Source organism: Calonectris borealis, chromosome 1 (genome assembly GCF_964195595.1).
Source record: "Calonectris borealis chromosome 1, bCalBor7.hap1.2, whole genome shotgun sequence".
Classification (NCBI taxonomy): Eukaryota; Metazoa; Chordata; class Aves; order Procellariiformes; family Procellariidae; genus Calonectris; species Calonectris borealis.
In genome coordinates, this window is record NC_134312.1 from 56,700,827 (window position 1) to 56,715,407 (window position 14,581).

The following is a 14,581-nucleotide window of genomic DNA, read 5'->3' on the forward strand; positions in this document are numbered from 1 at the left end:
TGAAAGTATGGCAACTACAAATCAACTTCTGACCCTTTTTGTTGCTGTTTGAGACAATAGTCTTCCAGAGCCTCCAAAGTAATTATTTGCTAGTCAAGTACTGCTGTGCACACCTGTTAAAACTGTATGGCCGAAGTGGTGTGTTACTTCAGTAAGTTTATGAGTTTTTAAGGTGCGCAGGATGGTTCCCTCTTACGCCCCACTCCAAAATGGGATTCCCATTGCAGTCTTGGCAAATCTCTGAAATGTACTTTTTTTTTTCACCTTTCCCTGGTTTTTTTTGGATGGATAACATGGCGTAATAAACTAGTCATAACAGTCTCCAAATTCTACTGTCCAATGTTTAAGAATGATTTCAGTACAAGGACAGGAAGATTGAGTGTATCATTTGGTGAATATTCTGGCTTAGTAAATCTCAAACAATGCATTCTTCAGAACTGACAGTACTAAAGTAAAACTTCTGCTCTGCAAGTAGCATGGGTATTTGTATACAAGTGTGGCAGTCTTTATGGTATTTCAATCCAACTTCTGTTGTGTATGCCAAATGAATTAAAGATTATACGAAAAAAGAATCCTAGATGAAGGACTTCGTTCCTTACTCTTAATGGAGAAAATGGGCTGTGGCTTTTTAAGATCTCTGAATGTTTGTGTCCTGTTTTCCCTTTCAGTGACTGGGGAGAGAGCTGCTGGTATGGAAGTGAGCTGGGTTTGTCCGTGGGAACTGTGAGTAAGGTATGTATTGTGTTCTCTTTGCTGTCTTTAGTCTGCACCTTTTATTCTTATGTGCTGAATTGAAAATTGCTTGTGGTCACTAAACATGAGGGGTAGTAGTTTGTCAGAGATGGAATATTTTGAATTTGTACTAGCATCAGGTGTGACAGCTGTCCAGCAAGTATTTTATAGTGTAAGAGTATATATATAAAGTGGCACACTTGTCCCCTTTTCACTGATGCCTAGCAATTAGTCAGGCTTGTCACAAGTTAGCTGGTACTGTGTTGCAAACTTTTTTCAGTGTTACTGATACTTGGGCTCGCAAGACTGATTTATTCAAGTATATAAAGGCAGACAGTTGTATCTATAGAGTAAAATTGTAATGTTTGCAAAATTGTAACTAAGCTTACCATGATACAGTAACACTCAGAAGAGAGGATGATATATTCAGACATTATCTGTGGTCCCAGGCTGAGTCTTGTAGTAAAGGATAGAAAATGTTTTAATCTATTCTACCACCAGAACAAAAGTCTTGGTTTAAATGTCCTTCATGTGCTGGCTCTTAGTATTGTTGCTTCAAAGAAAGAAGTAGTGGAAGTTGAATTTGGTATCCTTTGAATTGGCAAAGAACAGCAGCAGTACTGATTCCCCCACCCCTCCACCATGTTCTTTAACCACATTAATTAAATTTACACGTTAGGGAGCACCTCTTGAGTACTTACTACTTCTTTTCAATAAACTGGTTAGCTTAGACAAGACAGTAATATTGATATATGCTTCTCTATAAATCACTGAAGAAAATTCTTACCTATTTTTCAGTAGTGGGGCAATCCAAGGGTGGAAAGTCAGCTCTCGTAGGGGAGGAAGGGAACAGAAGACCTATTAACTCAGTCTCAGTTGCTGGACTTTTCACTTAAATGAATGTCATGCTGGGTAGCTCCATTAGGAGATGCTAATAAATTTAAAGAAATTTGGATTCCACACCCGGTGTCCATTGACGGGGAGGAGAGACAAAGTCAATTCAGATTGGTTTGATTTCTGTAGACAGTTTCATACTGTCATGACTAAAGAATGTGACTGGGGTCAGAAAATTTCTTGCAGACTCTGTTTCAGGCTTTGGTTTCACACTATACCTAACATGAGGTAACTGAAAGCTGTTACTTTCCAGTGGGCCCTGCTCCTCTGGTTTTTTTTTGGATGAGATCTAATGAACCTGTGGTTGCAGGGTTCAGATTGCTAGCACAGTGGGAAAACAAGCATGTTTTAAGGTGTAGCTTTCCATCAGAACAGCAAGCTGAATTGACTTGCTCTGTGGCTGCAGAGCCACTAGATTTGAAGGAGAGAAGGTGAGAATTTCACTGAGGTGAGGCGATGCAATACGGACCTACACAGTCACAGCCCGTGATCAGACTGGATTAGATAAAATATAAAACTACTTCCTCAGACACAAAAAAGTAAGTTGCCAAAAAACTTTGCCATAAAGTCCTTAAGATTCTTAAGTTCTGCAGTTTTGCCTGCTGCTTTGTGCTGACATAAATGCTTGTGCCAGGAACTGAACTGACTAAAATCTAACTACTTTACCTTTGTTTTATTTCCTTTTTTTCCTTTTTAAAATTTGTTTTCTATTATTTTAGTCTAGATTGGTTCCCTGAGCTATCTTTCCTTCCTCACCCAAGACATCACTTTGTTATGCTCTAGGTCACCCAGTTCTTGTCCCAAAGTTCAAATCTTCTGTGTTTGAAAGCGTATTGTTTCTCATGAGATCTTATTTTCACTCTCCTCTTGTCCAATGACTTTCTCGTCCCAGTCTGCCCTAAATCCACATTCAACATGCGTTCCTTCATACTTTCTCAGCCCGTCAGTTTTCCTGCAATGAATGTCCAAGTCAAAGCTCACATCTGGCTGCAGATCGCCAGCATTCCCTTTTCTAGTTTGCTGCAGCCTCCCTGCTTCCATTGGTTGTTGGCATCCATTGCCACATGCCTTTGCTGCTGGCTGAATCCATTGCTTCATCTGCTTGCCCCTATGGGGCAGGGAGGAATGCTTTGCCTCTGACATGAAGGAAATTTTAAAAATTGCATCAGACAGCAATTGCAATGAAGTCAATCAGAAGGTGTTGGAAAACAGGCAATCCTGTTCTAAACACACTGTAGTTCATCATGCATTTCTTTGGCACCAGTGCAGGCTTAAACAGCTTGTTCCCTTTCATGGCTCCCTGTGTTTTGCTGGCATAGCTGTTTTTGTGACCATGGTGAGCCACTCTGGGGAACAGATCCTCCTGGAAAGAAGTGGTTTTTTCTAGATTATTTTTCATTTGGTCCGGTACATGTTGTCTCCGTAAGATTTATGCTAGTTTCACAATGAGGAAGGTATGAGAGTGGGAATGTGTAGCAGACTGCTGAAGTTGGCACTGCTGCTGGATGTTTAAGTATGCTCTTTGACATTACAGTTAAGTTGATCTTTCAGTGAGCTGCTGTTGCAAAGGCTGGTCAAGCCTCTACTGCAGCTGTGCACTCCTGCTTCTTCCTTTGCATCAGAGCTAGTGATTGTGCAGCCACAGGGCACGTCCAGCTAGCTGACTGATCCTGTAGAAAATGGTTTCTAATCTTTTGCAGAGTTAATCATCTGCTGGTTCAGCTGACCTGAGTCACCCCGTGGGTGCACACTCATTAGATCAGACAAAAGGGAAGCAGCAGGAACCAATAGCTCAGTAGCAGAAGGCTGGATTCCTCTTTTAATTATGATGTTGAGCTATGTCATGACCAAGGCCTAAAATATACAAGTGTACCCATTGACACATGAGACCTGAACATCGCACCTTTTTTGCTCTCTTTTGTTCTTTGAACTTCAGTAGAAATTGTTATTTCTTCAGGAGCTATCATTTTTATTCTCACAAACTAGATGATTAATTCAACACACTGAGAGGTATGATAGAATTACGTGTGTATAAACTGCTTCACCACTTTAAGTCTCAACGTCCTCTGAAATTAGAAGGATGTCTTCCTCATTCATGCTTTGAGCTTAAATAAGAACTTCAGAAATTGGTGGGGAGTTCATTCTTTTTGAGTAAGGATTGGTTATTATAAATATCATTGTGATTCTCAAAATTAGCTTTGGTATTATCAGTTCTTCTGTGTATCCAGAGTTCCATGAGCTTGAAAGCCACAAAGTTCCTCCAAATACATATTGAATTATGAAAAGTATTTCTTAAAAAACATCTGGTATGCCAAACTGCATTTCTTAGCCTGCTATTTGTGGTTTTAAGAAATGGATGTTTGATGATGATTTTTCAAGACTTCTTAAAGACTTTCTATCACTGCTGGACTGAGTGAAACAAATGCTAGTGTCTTATGAAGCAAATACTTAGGGCTTGAGAAATATGGTTCTTGATGAGTGGTTGTTAAAATCATGTGCGAGGCTGTATTTGTCTACAGCAGAAATGATGCAGTTGATTGCTTTGCACAAATGTGTTGCATCTTTTCCCTCTCAAGTCGTAACATCTCTATACAGCTGTTCATGCCTTTTGTCTGATAACATTTCTTGCCATTTTCTTGCTGGCCCGAGCATGTTTTTTGACTCTTGTACTGATAGATTTGCTGGAGGCAATAGTGGAGAGACTTCTGGTGATGATTCAAAGATGTCCTCTCTTACTGTATACATACCGATTCAGATTCTTTAGCTCAGATAGAGAATTGTGCTCATCCATGTTTTACCAGCATCTTTGTTCACATGTGTTGCAATCTTTGCATTTTTAATAGGGGCTTTGTAGGGTAGTGGCTTGTGAGGCTTATGATTGTGGTAAAATGGACAGTTTACACCTTCAAATCACTGGTTCTAATCCAGAACAAATTTGGTTATTTTTTGACTGCTTTTTCCTTTTTTTTCCCCCCAATTACTGTGGAAGTGAAGGAAGTTGATGACTGGTTCATTTAGCAGAAGACAAATGCATGTGTGTGTTAAAATAAAATTCAATAATCTAAGAAAGTCTCTCTTTAGTGGTCTGCATAGTTTGGTTTCTTAACTTAAGGTGGTTCCTCAAGAACAAGCTATTGCATTGTCAGGGTACAGTCTTTGTGATGCTTGCATTGTGCTTACTGTATTGTATATACTTTATGGACAGTGTCATCAGTTTAACTCTCAATTAACTGGAGAAGTAATTCTGCCAACAGTTGTGTGCCTGGGTTAAGCTGACTGACAGGAAACTAAATTTTTTTTAATACAACCTTGGAGTTCTTCCTGTTGTTGACTTTTCTTTGATATCTAAAGATGAAAGGAATATCTCTCACTCTGATCGTTATAGCTTCTCAAGCTAATGTGATGCCTTGGCTTCCATCTGCTGCAAACTTCACTTCTCCTGGTTCATTCTTTTGATTTGTGATGACCCTGGGGGGGGTATAGTTGCCTTTGGGCATGTCATGACATTCTCTTCCTCTCTTCTCACTCATTTCAAAGATTCATCTGCTTAAAGCCACTTTGCCCCAAGATTGCCTCTTCTCTTGGCTGGATGATCTCAGCTGGCATAATCATTTAACGGAAGGCTGCTCTTAAGTTTAAAATAAAAAAACCTGTCTTCTCAAAATAGCCCAGCTGCACGCACATGCTGTTGCTGTTAGGTGCTGGAGGTTGCTTAGCAATTCTTAAATTGGTAGGAAATTGCTATTACCCTGGCAACTCAGTCCCAAAATGCAAACAAGGAAAAGCTGTTTATAGAGGTGTCCTTGCTTGATTTGGGAATTGTGCTCTTTTTTTTTTCCTGTGCCTCTTTGATTCTTACTTACTTACTTTTAAATTCCTTTTATTTCATATGTTTTACTCTGGTTATTAAGGTTTCACATTAGGGAAGGTGGTACTGTTCTTTGGTTCATTTAAATACCGACTGTCAAGATCTTGATTATGCCATAAGTATGTGAATATTGCCAAAATTGAGAGAAGTCTAATGTATGAAGACCTAGTGCATCTATTCATGTCCAACATGAATGTTGGGTAGATTAAACTGTATAACAACACCTTAAGGTGAAACTGCTACCAAAAGTAGCCATTGTGATTTCGTTTTTATTCCCATGTGCCTCATTCTCCCTCATGCTAGCCCAAGTTTTTGTGTGGCTGGGTGGTAAGTCAGATCAGGAACGGATGAAGATTAAAACTAGCAGTTTGTGTGTGTGTGGCCAGGTCAAATGTAACATAGATCGGTTCCTTGATTTAGTTCAGCCTGGGCTGGCCCACAGGAGGTGAGGAATGAGCAGGCTGGACTGTTCCTTTTGTTGGCAATGTCGGTTTAGTGTCTAACCAGAGGATGTGATCTTATGATACGGCTAAGTTCATCTAAGCTAGCTCTTGCCAAAAGGGGTGGTCTTGGATGCATGCCTTTGTTGCTTCCTTGTGCCAACATTGGTGCTTGTCTGGCCTTATGATGGGATGATTAATGGAGCTAAAATGGCAAGAAACTAATCCTAATCCCTTTTTCCCCCTCCCAGTTTTCTTTTCACTTAGCTCTGTGAACTAGCTTACTGTGGGTCAGACAGGTTTCAGTACTGCATGTGTTTGTCTATTTTGTTTCCCTTTCACCTCTCGGGCTTTGAGCTATCCTTCAGTGATTCTGGACGAGCAGCTTTATGAGAAGTTTCTATAAATAATTTTGTCATATGGTAAATGCAAAGTAGAATGCTTTTTTTACCAAAGAGTAAGCTAATCAGGTTTACTGTGTGTTTACTGTGACATGGTGTTGGGATGGCAAGAGGATGCGCCTAAAAAGCTACCACGTAGAAGTTGCAAAGCAGTTTAGTCTTTGTAGTTTGTAGGTTTGATAAAGATCATCTTTTTATCACTTGCACAAAATTGACTCTGCTGTGTTTGTCTGCCTGAAATTGAAGTTTGTTAGAGGCCTCCAGAAGTCAGAAAGGGATAAAAATTATTTATATATTTAGGAGTAGTGTGTAATGTTTCTTTTGAGCAGCTCCATCTTCTCCCTAGTGCTGTGGTCCATGCTTGTATTGTTGAGGCAGTGGTTTTGTGCTTTATAGCAATGTAATTTGAGCACTCCTGGCTCCTGAGCGCTCACTGTTGCCCCTGCATTATGGTGACACAGCTGTGTGTGTAGTTGGTGATGGACTAGATTGGGGAACTGATTTTGCTGAATACCCAGAAAAATGGCTGATTTTCAGCTAAACTGATTCCCCAGTTGAATAAGGGGCAGTGTAGGGACAGAAATGAGCAGCTGGACAGTGGAGGACTTGAGGGTTGCTTAAGCTGGTGTTGCTGCTGTAGAACATCTGTGGGATCACAGCCACTCTTGTCTGGGAAGCAGCTGGCCCAAAACTAGAAAAATGCCATTATAGAAAGCTTTTGTCTGGTTAGGCAACAGATTCAAATCCTTGAGGGCACTCACCCTGAAACCCTTGTTGAGGATAAGAAATACTTGCTCTTAAGACTGCCCATCAGCTTCTGGGTGACTCACTTAAAGATCATGGTATGGCACATTTCTTTATGGGAAAGTTTCTAGTCTGTTCAGAAATGACAGGAAAACAAAAATTTTAAAACTTTAATTAGGTTCTAAATATTAATGTGTGTAACGAACTGATTGATCATTCTACAATGACAGTTATAGAGTGGTATAACTGTCTGGGTAGTCTAAAAACAGCCTTACTGTTGGTTACAGAAAAGGATTCCATGCCTTTTACAGGACTTCCAAATAATGCAGCATGAATGATTATAAATCCTCAAAGCATCTTCCAAATCCCTCTATGTCCTCATCAGACTTTTAATTGAAAACATTAAAATCAAACTCACCCAATCAAAGCTTTTACTGTAGTCTTGTGGACTGGATGCTTTTTTGGATTTTTTTTTTAAAGTGGGGATATGTTGCATACTAAGACTTGGCATTGCTCTGAAAAAAGTTCTCTTTCCCTTAGGTAGATGTTTGGATGTACTAATGGTGTAAGCAGGTTCTCTCCCCTATGCTGTGCTGGCATAAGTGCTGGTGTGGCTGCACGGCAAACTGCACCAGGGTCCTGATATAGCTGGAGTGTGAACCAGAAGACTAGCTTTTACACCTGGGTCAGTTTTCTCATTAGTTTATCATGTGTCACTGCAGCTTCTTGTGCTGGCCTTAAATGGGAGGGGATGTGGAGGAAGGAGAAGGCAGGATTTCCTAATGCATTTAATGGTTCACCCCAGTTTAGTTTCATTTGAGCTGCAACCCTACTTGGAGTAATAGAATTGCTGTCCAGGCTGTTTGAGATGCACAGAGTCAGACTGTGATGTTTTGCATTTTGTGGCAGTGTTCCCCTGCACTGTGCTGGTTCAACTGTAGCTTGTATGGAGGAATCGATCCAGCTGAAAATAACCTAGGAAAAATTGCATTTCAGCTGAATCAGCTTTCTGATACGGTTCGCAGTGTGGCTATACAAGCAGCAGTGCTGCCACAACGCAGGACATAATGGCAGGGCAAGAATGAATGTCAAGGCAAGGCAAGGTTTGCTTTAGCTGTGTTACCTTTGATGTGGAACAAACATTGAATGACATGCCAACTAGGATTAAGAAGAAGATACCTTCCATCTGTGTTGTCTTCTGCATGAGTTAGGAAACCTGCAGATCCAGGTACAACTCTAGTGGTAATCCAGCCCCTGTGCTGAAGTTCCATTGGACAATTTACTGGAGAAACTGTGGTTTATAATCCCAGTACCAATTAACACCACTTGGTATGGTGTTGCTCAGGGTTACGTAGCAAACTGGTGTGCGAGCACTGATCTGCTCCGCTCTACATTGTGGCTGGCTAGGCTAGACTGCTTTTACTGTAGCTTGGTACTGTGCTTTTACATAAGGGATATAGTTTCAGTGGACTGGCTAATGTGAATACACCTAGATTAGGAAAATAGATTGTTTTGCAACACTGTTGTTAAAATGGTGTTTGAAGTGTGATTTCAGGTTACAAACTCCTGTTTAAAAGAAAATCCAGCATGTCAGAAGTTCCTAAGTACATTTGGTGTTTTCCTAGTTGAAGCAGATCTGACTTTTTGAGACAGGTCAAGTTTTTTTTTCCCCTTGTGGTAAGAGGAAAGAACTCTTTTTCTTTTCTAGGATGAGTTGAGGGGGGAAGATTGAGTCTTCTGCCATTCCAAATCCTTGCTGGGTGGGTGTTAGATATATCTGTCACCTGTTTGTGGATTCAGGCCTGGCTGCACTTATCTTCCCGCATGGTCTGACCTAACCATCATGTGGTACTAGGCAAAGTGTAATGTCTCCAGTACATCTCCTTTGATAAAGCAAATTGGCTTTGGCTCCTCTAAGATGGTGACAGCAGTCCTTACCAGCCAGCCTCCTAACTGAGCAATTACTCTTCCTTTTGGCCCCTTTCCACAGGCCTCCCATCGCTACAGGGACAGGGCCTGAGGCCAATTATATTGGTCATGGTTTAACTCTTTCCAGCCTTTGCAAGGATTGTTATAGCGTTAGTCTAAGTGTGTGGTTTAAGGGTGTGTGTTTCCAGGCTTTCTGTATACACTGTAAAGAGAAGAAGGGCACAATCCCAATTTTTTCTCTTTGCAGATTACTGTTACAATTTGCTCTCAAATGGATATGAGCAATGTTTGCATTGGACAGGAACTACATCAAGGAGGGGGTGTAGGCTCTTTGTAGCCAAATTGTAACTGAAGTAAAAGCAAATACTTCATGTGGCAGTAAGGTTTGGCTCAGTCTCATTTCTTTTGTTATAACAAGCACCAGCTTTGGTTGGTGGTTTTTGTTGTTTTCTTTTTTTCCTCCACCCTTCTTTTCCTTGGTTTTCTTCAGATCATGGCATAGGGTCCTGGGAATGAATGTGTGATAACATGGATGAAATAGCATGTATTCATTACCAGTAATTCCTATTGTTGCCTTGAATATACATTGAACAAATTTTTCAAACAAATGTACTACCACTTATAACTTTGTTCTGGGTATTACAGAGCAAACATTTCTAATCAACTGAAGTACGAAACTGAAATGGAAGTGGGGAAAATGACTATTTGAGCTACTTTATCAGCTATTAATGTGTTGAATGTTGTCACATTCATTCAGGTTAATTATGAGTGTTAAGTGGGGAATACTTAATAAAAAACTGTACTGTTAAAAACATTGCTCCAAGTTTACGCTTTCTGATTGATTTCTAGAGGATTATCCTGATGGTTTTTACTTCGCTTCTTTGCAGCTTGCTTTACCTGCATCTTTTTGAAGCTGAAGGTTAGCCTCTGGAAATACCTTTTGCTTGATAAATGACTACAGTGCAGCACAGTTGTGTAGTGGTAGTCTTCTGAGTTTAGATTGCTTGAAACAGCAGCATACTAAGAAGTAGGAGACTTCCATCTTCATTAATCAAAACCAAATATGATTGCCCTTGTATAACATCCATTACTGTTTAAATGTTGACACAGTAACCATTTCACTGGAGACTTCCAGCTGGTTTGTTTCTGTTTAAATTACTGAACATAAAAGAATTTTGATTTTAACATAGTGGTGGCTTTTAAATACTTATTTAAAGAATTACGGAACTATCATGAAACATTTAAAAATTGCTTATTTCATTAAAGTCCTTTATATATTGCACATTTCAGTTACTGTAGCTGAGGTTTTAGACAGGAAAGGTTTTTTGTTTACTTTATGTGGAATATTTTTCTTGCATTCATTTTCACTGATAGTGAATGGGGCAAGAGAATTATTTTTTGAAATGCAAATTATTTTATTTGAAAATCCTCAGTTGTTGTACTCAGCTGTCCTTCCAGGTTTATTATGAAGGATTACTTTACCTGGCTGGATTTCAAATTGACAGTTGTCCTGTTAAAACACCGTTGTTGGTATAAAAGGAGAATAATCAAGAGTTCAACAAGGTTCTAGATAGGCTGACTTCACTGGAACAACTCAATCTGTGTCTTCTCAAGATTGGGTTCCTAAAGTAGCAAAAGTTGAGAATGTTCTCATACTTTTTAAGAAAATGATAATAATCTATAGTTTCATCAGTAGTTTCTGCGGTGATGCTATTGGAGGTTTATGCAAGTTTATAAACTGCTGAGTTAGCAAGTTTCCATCACTAGTTGGATTTGAATTGATGATAACACAAATGCTGTGCTAAAGAACATGTTTCTTTAGAATATGGAGACGCCATGATGAATTGGACATATGGGTTAAGGCTCTCATGTGAGATTTACTTTTTTTTTTGTTTTTGTTTGTCTTGCAGGTTGCCATCACGAAAGCCAAAGTGGATTTCTCCGGTGTGGTGTGCCTGCCCCCTTCCGTCATTGCTGGAAATGGGCTGGACGGAGGAGGGGCTGGCGAAAATGATGATGAGCCAGTGCTGGTGTCACTTTCGGCGGCCCCCAGCCCTCAGAGCGAAGCTGTTGCCAATGAGCTGCAGGAGCTCTCCTTGCAGCCCGAGCTGACCCTCAACATCCATCATGGCCGAAACCCCAACCTTCCTCCACTCAGTGAAAGGAAGAATGGTAAGTGGTACAGTGCACTCATGTCTCATGTAGTGTGTCCTCACCAAGGAAGTACTGTGCTGTTGTAATGGTATGTGTTCTGATGACAGGGCTGCTTCTTGTTACTTCTTACAATGTTTTATTTGTATGAAGAACTAATAATCTGGAGTAGACAAAACTGATTTACATTGTTTGATGAGAAGAACTGATGTTAGTGGCTGTGGAAGTTCCAGAGAGCTCTAGTTATAAACGCTTTAGATTATTGTGTTAGGTGAATACCAGAAACAACTTCCATGTGCTTTGTGGTGATTAAAAGTTGTACAAAACTGAGACAGTCAATCAAAGGAAGTGTTCGCTCATCTTCAGGTTATAGCCATCTGTAGATTTTTCTTTGCCACCTTGGTCTGCACTTATGAAGGGTGAGTAACTTCCTCACTGCAAATGTCTGAAAAGTTCTGTCAGACTTTTAGAAGGAGAAACAAGACCTAGAGTTAAAAATGAAATATCCCAGTAGGCCGCCTCTTCCTAGAGTGAGAATAACCTGCCTATGTTTCTCGAGCTGTGGGTAGCTTATGGATAACTATGGTATGAATCCCTCTGACCGTTTGGTGAGTGACAGTGGAGTGGCAAAATTCAGGTCACTTGGTGACCAGAATTCCTGGTTTTGGAAGAATGTGAACTGTCTGAAGCTCAGGATCACGAGGCTGCCATGAAAGCCTTTGCATGTTCAGCCCCATTCTGTGACTGACTGATGAAGCCATTTGATAACTGGTGGCTTCTGTTTGTGAGTTCCCTATGGTGATCTCCCTTTACTCTACCTTCTGGGGTATGTGTTGGTGGGCTCTTGGCAATATGAAGGTCTTGCTGGAGTCTGAATTCTTGCTATCAACTTTACCTGCAAGTTACTATGGATTTGAGTATGGTTGAGTCCTGGGTGCCTTATAGTGTTGGGCATTATATGTTGCATTATATGCATTACATAGAGTTGCATGGTACAACATATTGGAAATGCTGAGGTGCTTTGAAGTGGTTTTATAGCCAGACCGTAATGCTTATGGTAAAGTGATTTAGAATATGTGAACTGTAGGACAGTAATTTGGATTGGAGGGGTACCTCACTTGACATGTCTGGCTCTTTACCTCTAGAAACTGAGCATGCCCTTCTCTGAACAGTGTATCTGTGTTTTGCTAGTTGGAAGAATTAATAACTTCAACCCAAAATATTGTTTTTTAAGCGGATAAAAAGAGTTTCCTCATTCATATACATTATACCATCATTATGTGATTACAGTCATGTTTACAGGCCTTAAAAATGGAGAAGCTAGAAACTGCAAAAACAGAACAAAAAGCTTGTAATTCTTAATGTTTGCAGTCCTCTAATTATGAGATAAAGGTGGTGGTGGTAAATAAAAGAAGAAACTGGGATATTAGTCATCATGGTAGACTGTCATCCCAACACATCTCAACTAGTGGCAGACTTGGGCATTTTATAGTTATGAAGGCAAGGAGAGATTTCAAATGAAATTTAACTGAGGTAGTTTTGAAGGTGGTAGAGGGCTTGAAAGCAGCATGGGAAAAGCATATCAGCCTTTGTTTCCAAAACAGCTGGCCACCTGAAGGTGACATTGTGAATTTACTGGAGGCAGGGTTCTTCTCTTCTTAGTGAATAAGATGTGATTAAGGGTCCTGAATGGGAAGAAGCAGTTTATTCTTGATGCCATAGGGAAAAGCATGCTAGTGTTGGGAATGGATAAGGGTACCTTTTTAGGAAAATGAAACTTGTAGCAGCACTTCGAATGGATACAAGCAGGACATAACAGCATTTGTTATGGTCAGAGGAAAGAATATTCTGTTGCAGAAATGAAAGAGTCTTTATATGATTCTGTTGTTTGGATAGGTCTAAAAATTGGTATCTCGGGAGTATTTTACAGAAATAGATGGTTCTTCTCTATCAGAATAATGTTATTTTTATGGACTCAATCTTGAAGCTGTGTCATTGTGGGCTGCAAATCTGCTTGGCTGGAACAGGTAAAATAGACTTGGGTTTAAAAAGTATTTGAAAAGGAACACCTCTGCCCACACCTTTTGTCAAAGAAAATTAGGATATTCCCGGAAATGACTCATTAGGTGGGTCTCTTCAGAGCTAATTCTTTATCAGCACTCAGCACAATAGTGGGAATTTTACTGCTGGAGGTGCAGCTTTTCAGACAAGGCATAAAGTCCAAAGTCCCTAATCTAGACTACCTGAATATTCCTTATCTTCAGAGGTATACAATGCTCTTTCTCCTAGGCTGCAGTATGTTATGTGGTGTTTGTGTGTACATTCATTAAAGTATTGCGGGACAGAAAAGTGCTGCTGAAACATGGTTATCTGCAAACTGTCACAGCATAAAAGGAGACTTGGCTTAGTGAGCTGTTGAGAAACATAGCTGATGCATTTTGAATTAATAAACTTGTTCCCTCAAATGGGAACTTTTCAGTTATCTTGGGGTTGAGGTTGCACAGCTGTTGAAAGCTGTTGAGCTTGTTAAAGCTCCTTTTTTAAATACGGTGTATCTTTGTTGTTGTGCCTTTGGCTTCAAACGTTAAAAAACCTTTAGAGATGATCTGCCAGTCGAGATGGCAATCTGGTTACACATTTGAGCAATCCAAAGTGGTTGTGGAAGCATATCTTGTGCAGTGAAACTGCTTCTGTGACAACTTGCCAAATTCAAGGTATGAGGAAGATTCAAGCTGAGTGGCAGTGGGAGGGGACGAGATGGTAAATAAGAGACTTGCTGGAAGCTGCCTATCTGTGTCAAAGGGTCTCCTGTTTGCAGTTCTAGACAGGCACTGCTGACTCACAGCTGAACCAACTACTTATGCTGAGCGCTTCTAACAGGTTAACCCTTTGTGTAACTTTTGCTTACAGAAGAGTTTGCTTATCTGTAGATGTCTGTACAAAAATATTAAATGGATTTGTACTGAATTTGTTACTTCAGGCAGTGGTTCTGGAACATAAACTATTAGCTGAGGTAAAATAGAAATTTCTTTGGCGTGTGAAGCATCATGGAATTATGTATCCCATGGGAGAACTGGGAATGCAGTCTTGTATACACATGCTGCCATATGTCCTAGACAGTGGATTCCTTTTTTCTTCTGCTTGTAGAGAATTGAAGAGCAGCAAGAGACAGTTCTGGGGGGTTTCTTGTTTTGTTGTTTTTTTTTTTTGTTTCAGACCAGATTCCTCTTATCACAGCTACACATTATCCTTGTAGGTGTGTGTACCTGCAAGAGTAGGTGCACCTAGATAGATGGGCGTAAACACCTTAAACATCTTGACTGAGTAGTTGTTATTAAGTTACACTAAATTAAAATGCAATAAAAGCTATTAAAGATATGTGTGAAGTATTGGAACATATCAGATAGATAGGAAACAATTTC

The 14,581-nt window shown here is 40.0% G+C and overlaps 1 protein-coding gene across 3 annotated transcripts in view; it reads left to right on the forward strand.

Annotated features, from left to right (window-relative positions):
- MRTFA (myocardin related transcription factor A) overlaps positions 1 to 14,581 on the forward strand; it is a 100,747-nt gene that overhangs the window by 8,216 nt on the left and 77,950 nt on the right. For all 3 annotated transcript variants that reach the window (XM_075154399.1, XM_075154388.1, XM_075154409.1), the window contains 2 exons: positions 669 to 732; positions 10,919 to 11,180. In XM_075154399.1, the coding sequence (XP_075010500.1) occupies positions 669 to 732; positions 10,919 to 11,180 (326 nt within the window). The remainder of the gene's footprint in view (positions 1 to 668; positions 733 to 10,918; positions 11,181 to 14,581) is intronic.